Raw genomic sequence first — 11,923 nt, forward strand, 5'->3', positions numbered from 1 at the left:
GTGGGTTGTATGCTTGCATGCTGATAGGATAGCGATGATGATGACATGTCTAAAGATGACACAACAGAGACGATTATTTGTTCCAGCGTCCATCACAGAGTAGATAGGACGATCTGGTTTCAGCAACCAATTCCGCGCGATTCAAAAATCTAGTTATCATGCAAGGAGTCTCAGACTCTTTAGAAAATATATACATCTTTAAAAAGCGCCCAGTAAATATGCCAGATATTCCTCATATTATGAACAAATGTTCACTATATCTACCACTTCGCCTCCTTACGGCCCTGGAACTCCTTCAGGATGGCGACGTTCTTCTCAAGAGCCACCACCTCGGCGTCCAGGGACTCGTTAACCTTAGCCTGGTCCTCACCAAGCTTGGCGTAGAAATCCTTGCGGTAGGGGGTAGCCGACATAGCAGCAGAGAAGATGGGCTTGATAACGAAGGAGTGGTGGGGCTTAAGGGTGTTGCCGTAGGCTTCACGGAAGGAGTCGGACAGCTCGGTGCTGCCGTTGTTCAAGTTGTGGCGGAGGGCCTGGGCGGTGAAGTCAAGACCTCTGTAGCACAGGACAAATTGTATATTAGCATGTGTAACTCAAGTGGCACGTATACAACAACTCAATAGCCGTTGGAGCACAGTGGGGAGGGGGAGGGTGGGAAGGTAGACATACCTGACAAGCCAGAGCAGACCTTCAGAGGCGACGTGCTTCTTGGTCTTCAGCTCATTGACAACAAGAGCCTGAAGAGTCTCAGACTCAGCGGGGGCAGCCAGCTGCCTCTCCCTGACTTTCTGTGATAGAAGGTAAGCTTCCGATAGCATATGACTGCGGGGTACTATGTATGTTCGAACCTTGATGTTGTTGGTCAAATCATTCTTGACAGGAGTGAAAGCCTTGGAGCCGAGAACATCTGAATGTAGAGCATCAGCACTGTCACTTTATTATCAAGAAACGCGACCAATGGCATACCGAAAAGAGTGGTGAGGGACTCGGCAGCTTCAAGGAACTCAGTGGTCGAGATGCCGTTGTCGTTGGCAGCATCGATCTTGACGTCCGCGAAGGACCTCTTCTGTTGGTCGAACCAGGTAGCAGACATGATGGCTAGTGAAAAATAATATGAAGTCTAACAAAGGTAGAGAGCAAATATGCGAAGAGAAAGTGAGCGATTTAAATAGATACAATCAGGGGGTCCAGGGGAAGGAAAAAGGCAACGTGGAGGGGAAGGCGGCAGTTTAACAACAACGACAGGCGGCCTGTCACTCTCTCCCACTCTCACACACCGCCGGAAGCGGGACACGCAAGCGGTGAGGCCAATCAGCGGGTCCATTGCCCCTGATCAATCTATCCTTAGGTAAGACACGGCACAAACAGTACAAACTCCCTCTGCCCGGTCACGGGATGGGCAGCGACGTCATCGTGTCTGTTAGCCTGCTTTGTATACCCTCTTGACTTGTTTACTCTCTAGAAGCTTCATCCTCGGCAAGCTTGATTAGTGTTAAGGCGTAGCCTAGGATTGTATACTATGTGACGGCTGCTACGGATGCCGCAAGGTCAATATCAAGATATTATTGCGATGCTCAGTTTACTACCCTAGTATCACGGACCCATTCAAAACAGTCTACTTCACGCTCTTTGAATGAACGGTCAAATAGCACATAAAGCATGTCACCATTTAGGGGGAAAATACTACTTAAAAGACACAAACAATGCTGCCGAGAAGTGAAAGCCCAGTCGTAGAGACATGCCACATACCAGGATGATATCTCATTAAAACCGCGCTGCATGTCGATAAGCGCTACGCATTAATCAATTCCTTCAACGCCAAGCTCAAAGCATACGTTGCATCACTCAATGCATTAACTGTCTCATGATCGGCTGGAGCCAGGCGACTACCAATCCTTTGCCAGCATACTGTCTGAAGCGTTGGAACCGTCCATCTCAATGATCCCACTGGACTGAACGCTCTGCACATCAGTCGCAGAGGGAGGCCTATCAACCTCAACCGGCTCGTCGTCTAGTTTCTCCGTGCGGCCATCTTCCGATTTGTCAACCTCCTCCCAGTCATCGTCAGATTTGATGGAGAAATCCTCCATGTAGCTTCTACCGCTACGTTCGGCCTGGTCCGCGTTAACCTTTTGCTTCTTAGTCTCCGGTTCTCCGTTCAAGGCAGGATCAACGGTCGGTGGGTCGGGAAGCTTTGCTGCGAGCATCTCCGCCGATTTCGAAGACTCACCGTCAGATTCGAGTTGAGATTCGCGGTCGCTGCTGGCGCTAGGGGCACCCTGATCTTCTGGAGGGAAGAACAAGCTACTACTGTTAGCCATACCAATATCATCAATATACCCATGGCAAGTCATAACTCACGGAGTAAACTTCTCGTAGGCTATCTCATCCTTGCGCTCAAAGTTGCAGAAGATGACCCGTTCTAGTTTCCCGATGTTGCTCGGAATCTCCATGAACTTCCGTGTCTCGTCGAGGACGACACGGGCGGCTACTTCACTTGGGTAGCCGTACACCCCCGTGCTGATTGCTGAAAAGGCAATGCTTTTCATGTTGTTCTCCACGGCAACCTCCAGACTGCGACGATAGCAGCTGCGCAGCAAAGACTCCGGGCGCTCCCTTCCTCTTTGCAGTTCAAGGTCATAGATAGGCCCAACTGTATGAATGATTCGTTTGCACGGAAGGTCATAGGCAGAGGTTATCTTGGCATCACCGGTGTCACAGCCATCGAGGGTGCGGCATTCCTCCAGCAGACCAGGTCCGGCGGCGCGGTGGATGACACCATCTACTCCACCTCCCCCAAGTAGAGACTTATTGGCTGCATTCACGATACAGTCGACCCCATCCAATTTTGTGATGTCGTTGCGGATCAGAGAGATGGTGTCGTTCAAAGCCTTGGAAGGCTGCGCGAGCGGGGAGGAGACTGGAACCAAGCGCTTGAGTTTGTATAGAAGGGAAACGGTCGGAATCTCAGCGAGGGGCACGAGTGGAGGAGCCATTTTAGGCAGACAACTGGTTAGATAGATCAACTCAGTAGTGTGAGAATCTGGAGCAGATGGTGACAGGTTGGTAGACTGTAAACTGAACCCTTGCCACAGAATGTGCTCTGGCTTAATTAGATTTTCTTATTGTATTGTGGGCTTCAATTCGTGAATGTCTCGTAGCTGGCATTAATCAGTGATGTAACAAAGATGATGACGATGATGATGGTGATGGACTGGGACTTGATGTGTTACTACTAGTAGTTGTTGGCAAAGGAGGGGAGCTCGACTGCACGTGATGGCACTGCGATACCCTTTATCTTATCGGAGGTGTTCTGAAAGCGGTAATGCTCGCATGTGATCCAAGAACTGTCAACCAGATAACAGTTTCCCAGTATAGAAATGGATGAAACTTTACGATTATGCCATTGTTTATTCGACTAGTGACATCCTAATTTGTATTCGCTAATGGAAGCGTATACTAATGTCGTTCGTCCAGTAATCCATAATTATCACCAAGAAAGTCACAGCAGCAGTTGGGTTGTTAGCTACTGATGGGGAACTGCTCACTTTACCTTCAAGAAAGAGTTAGGAACACTAGTTATTGTTTGATTATCACCTTCTAGCATTGGAATATACTACTCTACAAGTAATATCATATAAGTATAATCGAGCTTGCTTTAAGCGCCTTCCAGGTGTCTTCCACAAACCTTCTACTCATACCTGACATTCTCGCTGCACGCGACAAATGCCATTGAGAAAAATTGCATCCTATTACTACTCTGAGTCGACAGACACATCATAGTGGTATTAAACCATTCCTGCGATGACACGATCTCAGTTGTTTGACGTTGACAACCCTCATAATTTAACCGAAGCCAATAATTGCCCAAGGAGCAGCAGCAAGGAGGCTCTGCTGTGCAACATAAGGAAACGCCAGGCAAGGACGCAGACCATGATAAGGAAAAGCGGAGTACGTAGTGTATTCAACCCCCAATACATGACATGATAATAAGATGTCAACATGTCAGAATGATAGATAATATTGCACATCGGCATTATCGGAGCTGTCATGATGTCACTTCAATTAACTTGACAATATCGCACTACTTACCCCATACATAAAAATGTTAATTTATGACTCGGTCCGAGCGCCCTTGCGCCGCCACCACTCTTGAGCTTCTTTTACCCCAATATCTTACCTATCTCAACCGATATGACTGGTAGAGTATACAGCGCACACAGGCGGGCATGTATGCAATCATATATGTGCAATAACTCCCAGATATAAAGAAGCCACATTCTTGCAGTCTCATACCTTGATTGGACCAGCCATGAGCGAGGCGAGCTAATGCAAGGGCGCGCGCGCGCCCGCCGACTGGCGGCACGCGATAGTTGTTCCATCGATCAGAGATCGAGGTCAACCAAATCATGATGGCATGAGCGCAAGTAGTATTACCTTTTTCGGCCAAATTTTATATTGTCCACACCCCATAAAACTAAGCCAGGTATCTAAATACCTGATTATAATGCAACGGTTAATAATTATGAATAAGATAGCCACCGGATAAGTCCCAGCGCCTCGGTTCTTTATCCCAGCCAATGTATTCCATGCATATGATAATTTTTGCATGGAAATTTCTCAATCTGGTTATTGTTTGGATGAAACTGATCGGGACTACTCTCCGATCTCCCTACAGTACTCCACAACCTGGGTATGTACCGCCGGTGTTGGTCGAGTTGTATCGGCCCCTGCTTGTTGCGCTATACTATTCTCTGTTTGATAAGCATAAGCGAAACTTGGCTAGCAGGGGTCCCTGTGCATAGGATGCTGTCTGGAAGTCATGTACATATGTTAGTCAGTTGCCTTGCCCGTTGCCTTTTTCTTTTCTCGATCTCTGAGGGTGGGGAATGAGTAAAAAACAAGGACATGCTGGGCTGAATGACAAGTGCTCGCTTCTCAATGACAGCTCCAGGTCGTGATTGCCTTATAGAGACACAATAAAATCATTTTAGGCAGTTGTTCAGTCTCATACAAGATGCGACCATAACATGTTAGTAAACGTAACCCACGGTTAAGCGGCCCAGCTGGTAATACTATATAAAAGACCCTTTTTAAACACAAGATATCTCAACTATTATAAGACTAGAAGACTGAATATTGGATAAATAGATTATAAATTATACAAATAACTATCTAATACTTCTCAAATATTTCTATAAATATGAATAGTATCTTATCATATTACAAAATCTGTAATTTATCTGTAATTCTGGATATATTGATATATTGTGTATAAGAAAAAATCTTAGAAACTAAAAAAATTTTATATTACTTATTCTGCTGTATATTATCTATATATAAAGTTATCATTAATAAGAATCAGTAGTAGTTGAGATATGAAAGATTTAAAAAGACATCTTTTATATGGGATAACTAGATGGGCCGCCTAACCGTGTCGGCCGCTTAACCGTGGGTTACGTTACGTATAGTTTACTATGACTAAGATGAGGAGGGCCCAGTACGAGACAGACCATACCAGAAGGTATTATGTTCAATTATAAAACCGCCCACATCGGGAGAAAATTACTGCGAAAGGTGAGTAGGCTATACTCCGTATGTTCAGCGACGTTAAAAAAACTAAAACTCTTTAAAAAGTGATTGAAGGAACACTAGAACTGAAAAAAGTAAGGAGCGACAGACGAACTTAACCGAAAACGAAAAAAAAAGCAAAGAAAAGGTCTTGTAATATTCCCCCACTTGGGAAAGGGCCTGCTGCAGTGAGTGAGTAGTAAGTAAGAATCAGATAGGTTGTTCTTCGCTGCAAGAATGCGGTAACTACACCCCGCCCCTTCTACCGAGACATCGCAGCGATCTCGATCAGCGCGATCTTGAAAAACTTTCCCTAAACTGTCTTGTTCCCGGTGAAAGTGGGGCCATAGGTTCATCGCGCCCTTGTGCACCGTAGCACAACATACCATGAGATCGCGAACCCAATTCCAAATTCAAATTCCCTTGTTTGGGAAAGAAGATTTGTCCAAAAATTAGGAGATAAACCAAAAACATTTTCACTATTACAAACTGGGCAAGGGAAAGAAATTTTTTTTTTTTTTTTTTATATATAATTTTTCTCGTTCTTTCTAGTTGTCTCCAATTATCCCCCTCTTTCCATTTCCCCTCTAGCGGTGATGCTTGGCTTGCGAATTCTTCATGCTTCAAGTACCCCAACTAAATTTTAAAGATGGCCAAGCGTCTTCTATTACGGTTCTTTGTTCCATCCAGTCAGCGGGGTTATCCGCGTGGGGCTATGTGCAGAAAACCCATTTGGTCGAGATCTGATGTCTTGTCCATCGAGCCACCATCGCACGCTAGTCGGGAACCCAAGATGAGTGTTACCTCTTATCCCGTGGGATCGCTTATTCTATCCCTCATTTGGTAAAAGCTCCATGCGGCTAACCGATAGATCGTAGCACTGCCCGGTTTCGACAATGGGGGAAAGCAAACCAATGCGTAAAAAAGTCTCTAGGTCGAATTGTCGATTGTTGGGGAGGAACGGACGGGACCCGCGGGCTACAATAGCGATGTAAGAGGAAAGGATACGACGGAACCTAAACTTAGGTAATACAACCTTCAAGATAGCATTGGGAGAGGGGGAGGAAATCGGGAAATCCTTGCAAAGCTCTTCCTAGAAAAAGAAACATCCGTATGAGAACTGGGGACTTAACGTAATAGGGAACTATAGGACCACAACTGGAAGCAAAGAACCATTCAGGAGGAATAGTGAGACATTTGAAATTTCAAATCTTGAGATGGGAGTTGGGAAGGGAAAAAAAAAAAAAAAAAAGGACCTAGGTATTATAGTTATCCACCCACAACCCGCTCAGTCTGCACTTCTTACGTGCATACTTGCAGGAGGCTTTTCCTAAGGCATCCTAGCAGCTTGGCTTAGGCAGCCGTGCATTCCGGCCTCCCTCCCGGTCTGTTTTTTATTTTTGCTTTTTGACTTCCCCCACCCCTCGTGTTCATAAGTCATGGCTTGTGGTCTCAGAAAAAATAGTATGAGGGGCGCACTGCTCGCTGAGTTGGCACTTATCTATTCCAGGAACTAAGTGAGATTTAGTTTATCCATAGATTTGGTGTCTTTTGGGTCATGATAGGATAGAGTAACTTTGGTAACTTAAAGCCCCGTCCCACCAATCGCATTCCAACGCCTCGATTGACACGAGGCATGAGACTACTAGTAGATACACGCAAACCTGCAGATACAAGTACGTATGAAGGTCTACTAGTATGTAACGATGGATGCATGTAAAGTCAGTTACATACATGCTCAGCAACGCTTCAATACACCCTTATCTGTTTCTTTCAAGTACATACAGCATACATGATTTACCTAACGCAGGGTTGCGCTGCTGCATGGCAAGTGTACATGTGAGCATACAGTATGCATGCATGCACGCACGGAGCAGGAATGTAATAGTTAGTTAATCTGACTGTTCTACTTGGGATACATCAGTTCAAGTCAAGTCTCATGCAGACTAGAGCACTGCCAAAACAAAAACAAGTTTTTCCAACACTACACCGAGGCATAGTGCAAAAAGACGCCGCGTATGTCAATTTTGACTATTGCTGTCGTGTAACAGCGGAATCATATTCTGATATATGCCCGATCATGGAGTGTCAATGACCTTTAACAAAGACCTAATGCCTATAGTACGTGCCGTGTAGGGGCGTACCTACATGATAGTGATGGGGACGTCATGTTTCACAGCATAAATAACATCGGGCCTCCTAATCAGACAAAGACTGGCGTATGTAATACGCAGGACAGGGGTCAGGTATGGATGTATGTATGTATGCGAGCATGTATTCGCATACAGGGGCCGTATGCATCGAGATACCGACTATTACCTACTACCAATACTTAGTAACAGCCAAAAACAGTTCTAACGAGAATCGGTGAGGCTTGAGAGCTTGCGAGGATTTGGGGCGCACGCGACTAACAGAGTACAGGCCCACAGCGCCCACCGAAATAGCATACGACGCTCTTGCTCACGGTGGGTATCTTTGGTGGCTGTATGGGGTAGGAGGAAGGGAGTTCGAGAAGCTGCAGTCCCAAGATTTGTTAACTCCGGATGCTACTACCAACCAAACTTTCCGGACTTTACTTGCGCCTCATAGCGCTGTCACCTATCAGATTCCGATGCTTCAGGACCATCGATCCACTGAGGGACGTATTCCGATCGTGGATGATGAGAATGTTCTAGTACTCAGTTGAGTAGTTCGTGACCTTGAGTAAGCCGAACTAGCTGGCTATGGGCTGGACCATACCGGGACACGGCGGAAGTCGAAGGAGAATCTTGGGTGACAATCAGGAACCAGCACGACTGGGAATATGTCGATCTGGCCCAAAGATCCAAAGAGAGTGGGCGGGCAAGGGGTGGGAGTCCGCGAACTGTGGGCTCGATAAGGGACATCTCCCGATCGACCCAGACATCGGCCCTTATCGCCGATCAATGGAAGGAGGAAATGTATGCCATTGTTTTTTTTTTTTTTTTTTTTTTTTTTGCAACCGACGATCTCAGGGCCCAAGCAGGTCTGCTTTTTCAAGTCTGGCTTCGGTGTCAATCGGAGAAGTCTATTATTGATGCCTTCGTGTGAAGAAAGCCAAGTGTGTCAGCCTGGAATGTAGCGGGCTACTGCCCAAGGACAACGTGTTACTATGAGAAAGCCCTTCAGACCCGCTTGGCATGAGACCAATCAGGGCTAACTTTGGGTTGTCTCTCAAGGAAACACACAAGTCCTCCCAGTTGCATGATTGCTGCTCAAATCGGAGTACACGCAACTTGTGAGGAAGTGGAAAAGAGACGACTTTCCTTCTTTCGTCCCCTCTCTGTCTCTGTGTGTATGTTGTGTATGTGTGCGAGATGACAAGTTTCAGCGACTGTAGCAGAAAGTTCTGTGGGATCAGATTATAGTTCTGCAAAGATGACCCATCGAGACACTCTAACTTGTGAGGCAATCTATGAGGCTACCACAGCAACCACCTCATGTCAGAAAGTGAGCTTGTATGCACAGGAAGGATCCGTAGATAGTGCACTTAAGGATTGCATCATGCAGACACAGAACGAGACAGAAACGGAAGGTCGGTATGACGATGCCTTCACAGCCAGCAGTACCGACAGAGTGGTTGCAGTGGGTCTGTAGTGAGACACTGTGTATAGAAGGAGTTACTTACGGAGTATACTACATATACAGGGGGGAAATAGTACATACCTTGGGTTTACATACTATACATACTGTACGTTGTGCAAATCAAGGGCGGCGCCATGCATGATCCTCTCGGAAGCAGCGGGAGCACATGACACAAGATTTCCTAATGGAACTAATTCCAAAATGACATCGAGTATCATCTTAGCCTAATCTACTTACATACTAGTCAGTTATAAGTTACTTCGGAGGTTCAGAGCCCTCCAAAGAACATGGTTGAATCGAGAATATTCTTCCCCTGACTCGATTTAAATTAACATAGATTGAGTAGTTTTTCGCTCAGCCTCCCATGACGTAACCTCGATTCGTCCGATCGGTCGGATCTCGGGGGCACAGATGCAGTGGAATTTGGCACCCGAGATCCCGTCCGTGAGACACCTTGAACAAGGGTTCTGTTGGGCGTGTTAGTGGCGACTAATTAATTAATCGATTAGGCTTACTTTATCGGGCACCGGCGGCGACGGCCGAGGGAAGCACTTTTAAACGGTATGGAGTCTGGGCCACTTTAATCTCAGATTTGATAGATGTGTGGCATGATCGTGATCGAGAAATAGCCAATGGGAGAGTCGCGTCGGACGTGGAGACACGGCCTGTAGATTAATTCCAAATCAACCTACGGACCTTTTTCTACATGGTATGATTTTCCATACGCATCTTCGGCCAAATGTGTCTGGTTGTATTCGGTAGTATTATTGAAGGAAAAAAAAAGGCAATAGTGCGCAGCTGATTGATCACCGTGTTACACGGCGAAGACGGTCTCAAATAAGAACTGATGGCATCTCTAGATTGACTATCTGTCCGTAGTTGAGCAGACATCATAGTTACTATCTGCGGGTGCAATTCAATTCAGTTCTACTTGGGGTCGCTACAAAAAGGGAAGCGTAATGACTAGTGCTTCTTTGGAGGTCGAGGTTTCTCGGATGAATGACAGATTCTGTGAACTCTTCCATATGCAGACTATTGAACACTATCTGATTTAGCCTATCGATAGAAAATACGCGGATACCAAAAACAATCTCCGGGTCATTATAGGGTAGACCTATCTAAGCCAGCCCGCGGAAATGGTTGCACCTGACCTCCCAAGAAGGTGAGAGAGAGAGGCGTTCGAGGCGGTAAGCAGGATGCCGGGGATGAATCGGCGGTGAGAAAGGGGGGGGTTTGTACAGGATAAGATCTTAAGCAACCATTAAACACCGCCTTCTGTGTGCAATCAGCACATCTAGTCTAGGTTTCCACATGAGGTGCGTCATTCCGAGGCCAGGAAGGTAACCAATGTTTTGCTGCTACAGTACTACTACTTAGTAGTTGCAGGAACAATTGACTCAAGAGTTAGTAGTTGGTTTTCGAGAACCCCTGCTAGATATGAGACAAGATGAGATCGGATCGGTTCGATCGTTCGGGGTAGCGCAAGTACCACATAATCTGACAGCAATCGATCCAAACAGAACCCTGGCATGATCTGTTCGCCATCACTGAACTGAGATTGCCAGGCAACATGGCACTAGTGAATCTGAAGTTATTCAGAGAGTTGTCGGGCGAGTAAGGCAATAGCTCGGCATAGGCGCCTCCGTATCTCATGTGCCAGAGCCACAGAGTCAGACATGGTACGAACTTGGAGGCCTTTCTGGTTGCTTCCAATCCTCCAGCGCGTTCTCCCCCGACCGTGCTGCTCATTGGTTACATGTGGGTCGGCCGAAAGCAAACTTAAGTAATCAATGTTTTGTAGGCCTAATTTGGTAATCAGTTTCGGTTCACTGATCCCGCCTTCCACTGTAGAGCCGGATATCCCGAGGTGTGACCCCAAAGCGATCTTTATTCAAAATGACCGATCCAAGGGACTTTGTGTATATGATCTACGGAAGGGAAAAGGTATGGAAGCCTATAGACGCCACTTAAATGCATCATAAGGGCGTCGAAGATGTGACTAGCGCAGGATCATCACCAATCGGGGTCATGCCGGTTAAACTATAGAACGCCCTGAATGAACACGTTGGTACGCTACAGAAAGGGCCACAGAAGCAACTCCCGAGTTTATCTTGCCTAGCCCCTGGCTCCAACAATTGCCACAGCTCCGTGGGCAGTGGTGGCCAAAGGTACTGGCGTCTAGATCCCGGGGCGTGGGAGAGCCATGTAATCAGGCGCTATTGCCTCTTCGTCGCTTGCGCCTCAATAGTGTAGGCTAAGGCTAAGGACCCGTGGATAGCTACTGCTCTGACTGCATTATTGAATGAAAAGTCCGTGGTACGGAGCACTGCATGGTATTTTCTCGACTTTATGACCGGCTTACCGAATGAAGCTTCATTTTACCTCATAGCAGATACTAGATGCATACTAGGTCACCACTCAATGACAAATCAGTCATTATAGTAAGAATATATAGTAAATTTTTTTATAGAAGTGAAGAGAAAAAAACTATCTTTACACTTTAGTCATAACACGGAGGCAGTAGACCCTCTTCAATTTTCAACGACAGACATGAGTGCATGAACATCATATAGGCACATCTGGAGGTGATTGCAATTTCCAAGCAAGCAGCAGGACATTGGTAGGAAACGGGGGGTATAATTGTAAACCAGAGCAAAGGCAACAAGTAGCATAATACCAAAGACAAGCGGCGCGTAAGAAAAAACTCAAAAGGGTCGGAGTGCACACAAGCCAGTTGCACAACGATGAT

At 46.2% G+C, this 11,923-nt stretch overlaps 3 protein-coding genes across 3 annotated transcripts; 1 reads left to right on the forward strand and 2 right to left on the reverse strand.

The window, feature by feature from the left end:
* Window positions 1-7: 7 nt before the first annotated feature.
* Window positions 8-1,096, reverse strand: BO83DRAFT_380974 (GLTP domain-containing protein; the record flags this gene model as incomplete). The annotated part of the gene is made up of 4 exons (XM_025531880.1): window positions 8-555; window positions 670-788; window positions 849-907; window positions 967-1,096. 4 exons carry the CDS (start codon window positions 1,091-1,093, stop codon window positions 261-263), a joined length of 600 nt encoding a protein of 199 aa, XP_025385079.1. The 3' UTR covers window positions 8-260.
* A 550-nt stretch (window positions 1,097-1,646) lies between these two features.
* Window positions 1,647-3,247, reverse strand: BO83DRAFT_380975 (macro domain-containing protein). The gene is made up of 2 exons (XM_025531881.1): window positions 2,362-3,247; window positions 1,647-2,304 (listed from the first exon to the last, which is right to left on the reverse strand). Exons 1-2 carry the CDS (start codon window positions 2,994-2,996, stop codon window positions 1,887-1,889), a joined length of 1,053 nt encoding a protein of 350 aa, XP_025385080.1. The 5' UTR covers window positions 2,997-3,247; the 3' UTR covers window positions 1,647-1,886.
* Window positions 3,248-7,650: 4,403 nt separating this feature from the next.
* Window positions 7,651-8,257, forward strand: BO83DRAFT_419572 (uncharacterized protein; the record flags this gene model as incomplete). Its single annotated transcript, XM_025534889.1, has 3 exons — window positions 7,651-7,829; window positions 7,908-7,938; window positions 7,993-8,257. The coding sequence occupies exons 1-3, from the start codon at window positions 7,820-7,822 to the stop codon at window positions 8,255-8,257; spliced, it is 306 nt and encodes a 101-aa protein (XP_025385081.1). The 5' UTR covers window positions 7,651-7,819.
* Window positions 8,258-11,923: the final 3,666 nt, after the last annotated feature.

This window comes from Aspergillus eucalypticola (genome assembly GCF_003184535.1).
Source record: "Aspergillus eucalypticola CBS 122712 chromosome Unknown BO83scaffold_24, whole genome shotgun sequence".
NCBI lineage: Eukaryota > Fungi > Ascomycota > Eurotiomycetes > Eurotiales > Aspergillaceae > Aspergillus > Aspergillus eucalypticola.